This window comes from Fukomys damarensis, unplaced genomic scaffold (genome assembly GCF_012274545.1).
Source record: "Fukomys damarensis isolate Sample0158 unplaced genomic scaffold, DMR_v1.0_HiC HiC_scaffold_13, whole genome shotgun sequence".
NCBI lineage: Eukaryota > Metazoa > Chordata > Mammalia > Rodentia > Bathyergidae > Fukomys > Fukomys damarensis.
Window position 1 is genome coordinate 36,382,983 of NW_022900925.1, and position 6,668 is coordinate 36,389,650.

General features: G+C 61.1%; 1 protein-coding gene across 1 annotated transcript in view; it reads left to right on the forward strand.

Annotated features, from left to right (window-relative positions):
• The first annotated feature begins 3,347 nt into the window (after positions 1-3,347).
• Positions 3,348-6,668, forward strand: part of Erbb2 (erb-b2 receptor tyrosine kinase 2) — a 13,458-nt gene continuing 10,137 nt past the window's right edge. Inside the window, exons 1-5 of the mRNA XM_033763024.1 lie at positions 3,348-3,618; positions 4,363-4,514; positions 5,401-5,614; positions 6,217-6,351; positions 6,619-6,667. Coding sequence (XP_033618915.1) covers positions 3,423-3,618; positions 4,363-4,514; positions 5,401-5,614; positions 6,217-6,351; positions 6,619-6,667 — 746 coding nt within the window. The 5' untranslated portion in view covers positions 3,348-3,422. The remainder of the gene's footprint in view (positions 3,619-4,362; positions 4,515-5,400; positions 5,615-6,216; positions 6,352-6,618; position 6,668) is intronic.

The following is a 6,668-nucleotide window of genomic DNA, read 5'->3' on the forward strand; positions in this document are numbered from 1 at the left end:
GCGCTGTGTGGGGGCAGGGTGGCGGGGCCGGGCAGTGTGCACCCTGACGCCTCTGTCCATCCGTCCCACCGTGATAAAAGCGGGCATACTCTGCTGGGCTGCTCCGCCCCGCACCCGTGCAGGGTTTTGCAAGAAGATCTTCGGGACACTCTAGGGAAAGTACTCGTCTCATCCCCATTTTCCGGGTGCAGACCTGGGCTTGATGAGGTTAAGTAACCGCCAGGAAGCCTGGGTCCCAGTCGGGACCCCAGGCGATGACTGCCGACCACACACTGGAAATCAGGACGTCAGCTTCCCCGGCACAATGGGGACGCTGTGTCCCGGATCTTTGGGTTTCAGGGTCGACCCAATGAGTGTGTTTGGGAGAAGCGGGTGGTCCCCATGGGCCACGGGGGAGGAGTGGGATGTCACCGTGTCTGTGTCACCCAATGCCCTGCGCGGTGTCCCTGTGTGTGTCTGAGGGTCTGTGTGTTTGTGAGCTTTGTGTTGCCAAACAGCAGCCCCTCCCTGCTGACTTGGGGACCCAGGCTGAACTCTGCCCTCCCTGGGAACTCCCTCAAGGTGCTGGGCCGAGCTGCTGTAAACAGTGGGAGGAGGTGGCCCTTCACCTCCTGGGGAGCCCGTCCTCCCCTCCCCGTTTCCCAAGCCTTGCGGCTTCACCTCTGACCTTCTGAGGAGCTGGGTGAGGCTGGGCCTGGCTGTGCCCTCCTTGCGTTGGCCCGGGGTCCTGCCCAGCACCGGGGTGCAGAGAGGGAAGGACCCGGTGTGCTACACCACCCAGCCACCTGCAGCGCCCCTGGCTGGGGCAGGAGGGGAAGGTAGAGGGGCAGGATTCCCCGAGGTCCTTGGAGGCCAAGGTTTTCAAAATTGCAGCCAACACATCCTTTCACCTCGAAGAGCTGGATTCCCCCAACAAGCCGCTTGCCCTCTTACTCAGGGAAATCCGTGCCCAGTTTAGTATTCCAAAAAAAAGGGTTGCACAGAGAGGCTCCAATATAGAAAATGCATTGGTACTGAAGTGAAAAGAAAAGCTCTTGTTTTCTCCTAGCTCTGGAGCACCCCTGTGCATACTGATTTTGACCCCTTTGTGCCTTAGCTTTTTTGTGTGTGTGTGTGTGCAGTACCAGGGATCGAACTCAGGACCTTGTTCTTGCAAGACAGGCGCGGTGCCACTGAGTTAAATCCCTAGTGCCCTGCCTTAACTTCTAAAGAAACTGTCACAGTACTCTTTCTCTGGGCCCACTTCTTTGTAACCGGTGTCCTCTCTGCCCCATCCCTTACGGAAGTGCACAGACTAGAAAAAGAGTTTCAGAGAAGGGAAGAGGCGCATGGGATCCCCCCAGCTTTCCAGTGCCACCCTGGGAGTCGGGACTGTACTGAGGAGGAGGAAGTGCTGGGCAGCGGCTTGGGGACAGCCAGGTGGCCACCTGGAGGAGAAGCACCATGGTCAGAGGGAGGCTTCCCTCCTGTCCGCCTGTCCCCACTGCGGAAGGTGGGCTGGGTCCCAGGTCCTCTCCCTTCCTGTCCAGCCTGTGCCCAGCTGGCGTGGCTGTCGATGGAGGGCAGGGGTCAGACGGAGGCCTGAAAGTGGACAGGGCTGGCGGGAGGGGGGCGTGCGGCAGAGCCCAGGCGGGTGCCTGCCCCTGGGCGGTGGGCGAACTCTCAGGAGAGCCAGGCTCCCTGCCATCTGTGTAGCCACCATTCTGTTTACAAAGCCTCATGGTGTTTACAGACTGCTTCTTATTTAACGCCAGCTCTTGGTCCTTCTTGCGGGGGGGGCAGGAGCTCTGGTGGCCGAGTCGAGGGTGGTAAATAGTCACAGCCTGCCTGCCGGTCAGGGAGAGGAATCTGGCTCAGCCTCTCCCTGGAGGGCTCAAGCCAGGCACAGGGTCCCAGGATGAGTGGCTGAGCCAGGTTCAGTCCAACGCTTCCTTGGCCAGGACTCTGTGGACTGGCTCAGGGAGAGGACCCTGGGGATGCAGAGACTTCATGAGACCAGAGGAAGTATTAGCTTTCCTGGGACAAGAAATCAGGCTGGTGGGGAGGGGAGCCCCACCCAAGGGCCCCTGAGCAGTGGCCACCAAAGCCTAGTGTGGGGTCACAACAGCTGTGACCAGCTCAGGCACAGCAGTGGATAGATACTGTGATCTCAGTGGACCTTCTAGGTTTGGACATTATGAATATGTTTTGGTTTTTTGAGACAGGGTCTTACTAGGTAGCCCAGGTTGGTGTGAACTCTAGTAATCCTCCTGCCTCAGCCTCCTGCATGCAAGGATTACAAGCGTGTGTCACCACGCCTGCCTGGGTGGATACTTTTGTCTGGACATCATTCATTTGTTTGTTCAGGAGATGAGTATCCAGCTCTCTCCTGTCTTTCCCCAGAGTTGGAGAGCGGGGGTCCATAGGGACAGGTGTCCGCTGTGTGGAATTAGGACCTTCTGCCCCACAAGAAAACCCGTGGGTGAAGGGAGATTGGTGAGGAGGTGGGGGCAGGCGGGTGTCAAGGTGGCACTGCTCCGGGTGGTGGCACATCTCGGGGGTCGATTTTCCCACCTCTCTGCAAATCCAAAGTCTGACTTCAAGGCAGCCACGACTCAGGTAAACAAACTCGTGCCCAGGGTGGGGCACTGCCCTCCCTGACCTCCGGTGAGCGGGCCGGCAATGCCACCACTGGGCTAAATCCCGGCCCCTAGAGCCCATGTGTTCTGTTGGTGGCTTTGGGAGAGCTGGTGAGTGTTTGGGTTTGTGCCGGGTGTGGCTGCCCTGTGCAGTGAGGCCTCCGGGAAAGGAGTACCTGCCCCTGAGGCTCACCCTGGTCACGCTGACCCCTGCTGCCTCAGTTTCCTTCTTTGTGAGATAGAGGTGGCAGCCCCCGCCCCTGGAGGGTGAGGCTCGCCTCAGTTGCCCTGGTCCCGGTTGCTGCTGTTTTCTGGCTGTGTCCTTTGAGGTGGTGGCCACGGAGGTCGGGCTCCTGTCCCCAGCCTGGCCAGGGCCTGGGTCTGGCCCGGAGACAGCTGCCTATAGAGCAGCTGAAGCTGGAGGCCGGGGGAGGTCCTGGCAGCGGTGTTATTTTGGGCCTCGCTGCCACCCGGGCTCCTGTTTCTTGGGAGCCTGCGGGGGAGGGCGGGAAGGGGAAGGGGGTGCGGGGTGCGGCCTGGCGCGGGGCTGGGTGCTGGCTCCTCCGTCCCACAGGTGGACCTGGGTTCTATTTGCAGGCTTTTGGCTACCTCTGCTTCCTTCTGTTTGCCCAGAGTGGGGACAGAAACCACTCCAGGTGACACTGGGAGGCACTGATGTGTGGCCCTCAGGAGAGGGGAACCCGGGCCTGCCCTCCAGCCTGCCTCCTGCTCCCTGGAGGTTGGGATGTCTGTGTGCGCCTTGGATTGGACCGAAGGCTCCAGGCCGCCTGACTTCTGGTCTTCATGCTGCAGTCTGTGTCCCCATCTGCAGAGTCCCAGCAGGTGGGGCAGTACCCGGAAGGGAATCTGGGCAGCCTGGCACCTGTGGGCCGAGTATCCCAGGTGACCCCCCAGTCTCCTGGGCACGACGTGCCGGATGATTCATCTTCTCACCAGAGCAGAAAAACAAGTTCAGCTGGGCACTTTAATCTCCCGGATGGTAGGCCTGGCGCTAGCTGGCACTCAGAGCCCCTCGCAGGGCGTTTGCCCCCGAAGCGGGCTTGGGCTTGGTGGGGAACTCGGGGTCAGGGGCACCAGGCCGCGGTGCAGGTGTGGTGTTTCCTCTCGAAGCCCCGTGGTTGCTGGCTGGTGCCAGGGAGGCAGGCACCCAGGGGTGGTGTCGTGGTGTGGGCTCTGCCTGCTGGCTCTGGAGCCTTGCCCTGTGGAGGTGCCCAGGGCGAGGCGCTGGCGTGGGAAGCTGCCAGCCCTAACCCCGGCCCAGATCTGCGGTGGGGGGCCAGGAGCTGCAGTGCCAGGCTCTGTAGCCCTGCAGGAGACCAGGTGCCTTGTGCCCCAGCTGTGCTCTGTGGGCCCTCCTGCCTGCCCTCTGGGTGGCATTGTGGGGTGGGTGCCCTATGGGAGGTGGGCGTGTGGGTGTTGGAATGGCGTGGGGGAAGTCTGGGGGACCCAGAGGACTCGTGATTCATCCTCGCCTCGTGGGGTTTTTTACGCTTGGCTGGCGTTGTGCCTGTAGGACAAAGGCAGGCTTTCTCTGCCCCTGCCCCTGCGCTGGCGGGTGCCCCGAGAGCTCGCTGGTTGGGCCCCTCTGGGTGGGCAGCCAGGGGCCTCAGGTGTCCAGAAAGCTTCCTCCTGCCTTGGGCCGGCGGGACGCTGCATGGAGGGTGCAGAGAGGCCGCCAGGCTGGCGCAGGCTCTGGGGCGTCCTGACCCTGTCTCTTCCCCAGTGTGCACGGGCACCGACATGAAACTGCAGCTCCCCGCCAGCCCCGAGACCCACCTGGAGATGCTGCGCCACCTCTACCAGGGCTGCCAGGTGGTGCAGGGGAACCTGGAGCTCACCTACCTGCCCGCCAATGCCAGCCTCTCCTTCCTGCAGGTGAGGCCCTGGCAAGCCCTCCTGGTTCCTCGACCAGGATGTCCTTGCTGGTTCCCAGCCCCGCGGCTGGCCGTGGACATCTTTGAGTGGGATGCCACTGTGTTTCTGCTAAGTTTTTTGTGGTGGTGGTGCTTTTGCTTTGTTTTTGAAACAGTGTCGTGATGTAGCTCAGATTGGCCTCGAACTCCTGGGGATCCTCCTGCCTCAGCCTTTTGAGTGCTGGGATGACAGGCGTGCGTCACCACGCTGGGTCTCTGCCCAGTTTTGTGCTCCCTTGTCAGCACGGCCACCTGCCCCCACCCATCTGCCCTGTCACCGCCCTCACTGCCCCTTAACTCACTGAGCCTGTTTCTCTCTCTGTATGGGGACCAGCCAGTCTCCTGGGGACCCATGGGGTGTGACAGAAGTTCCGGGAGCACAGAGGAGCTTGGCCGGCTGGGCTGTACCCCTGGCTGCGGACCCAGCCGGGGTGCACTGCTCCATTTTGTCACCTGTGGACCCCATGCAGGCCTGGCCTTGACGGACAGGAAACGGAGATGCGGGGTGCGGGGTGCTCGCCATGCTCCCGGCCGCCGTCTTTCTTCATCAGGAAAGAATCTGGTGGAGCCTGCTGGGGAGCGGCCTCCATCTCATTTTTGTTGTCGTTTGAGACAGAGTATGGCCGTGTAGCACAGGCTGGTCTTGAACTCATTGTGGAGCCCAGGCAGGCCATGGTGAAATCCTGGAGATCCTCCTCCCTCAGCCTCCTGAGTGCAGGGATTATGGGTGTGCACCACCACTTGGTGGCTGGGGCCTTCCCTGAAGCCCTCAGCCGGGCAACTCAGGAGGCTTCTGGGTCACGGCCATCAGGGCTCAGCCCCGCCTCACGAGTCCCCCCGCACCCCAGGACATCCAGGAGGTGCAGGGCTACCTGCTCATCGCACACAACCAAGTGAGGCAGGTCCCGCTGCAGAGGCTGCGGATCGTGCGGGGCACCCAGCTCTTCGAGGACAGCTATGCCCTGGCCGTGCTGGACAACAGGGACCCTCTGGACAGCGCCACCCTGGCCACGGGTGCTGCCCTGGGAGGGCTGCGGGAGCTGCAGCTCCGGAGTCTCACAGGTGGCCTGGCTGTCGCTGAAACCTCTCTGTTCTTGGGAGCTCCTGGGGCCGACCCGCTCCAGGCCCTGGGTTCTGGCCTCAGTGTGGGTTCCCAGCACCAACTAAAACAAAAAATAAAGAAAAAACTCCCTGCCTTTGGGGAAGTCACTACTTGCACCAGCACACACAGTTAAGCCTTACAGTGTGCGTTGGGGTTTTGGAGATCCCCCCGCCACAGCCTCCTGAGGGCTGGGATTACAGGTGTTCGCCATCATGTGCAGCTATAGAGCCTCTTTTATATTATTTTATTTTTCAGATTTTTTTTTGGTACCGGGGGTCAAACTCAGGCCCTTGTGGTTGTGAGGCAGGCAGCAGAACCACTGAGCCAAATCCCCAGCTATATTTTAAATTTTTATATATTTATTTATTTTGTGTGTGGTGCTGGGGACAGAGCCCAGGGCCCATGCCTGCTGGCAGGTGCTTTACCCTGGGGGCCCGGGGTGAGGAGAAGGAAGGGGGGTATTTGTGCACGTGAACGTGCACCCAGACATCCCCTCACTCTCGGGTGTGGGTGCCGTGGGTGGCACCGGGTGGCAGAGCCCTGACGACTGCCTGCTCCACAGAGATCCTGAAGGGGGGCGTCCTGATCCGGCGGAACCCCCAGCTCTGCCACCAGGATGCCGTTCTGTGGAGGGACATCTTCCACAAGAACAACCGGCTGGTCCCAGTGCAGGTGGACACCAACCGCTCACGGGCCTGTAAGACACGCCGACACCCGCCTCTCCGTGCCCTGTTCATTTTCCCTTTTCAGCCCCTCCTGCCACTTTGTCTCTTCCATTTCTTTTCTCCCTCTGCTTTCCACTCTTGCCTCTGGGTTTGGAGACCCCTTCTTCAGGGTTGTGTAGCCCAGGCTGGCCTCAAACTTGTGATCCTCCTGCCTCAGCCTCCCTGTGACATGATGATGGGCGTGCGCCACCACGCCCGGTGCACACAGCACCCACCACTCTCTCTGTCTCTGTCCCCAGGCCCGCCATGCTCCCCCGCCTGCAAAGCCCCCTACTGCTGGGGGGGCAGT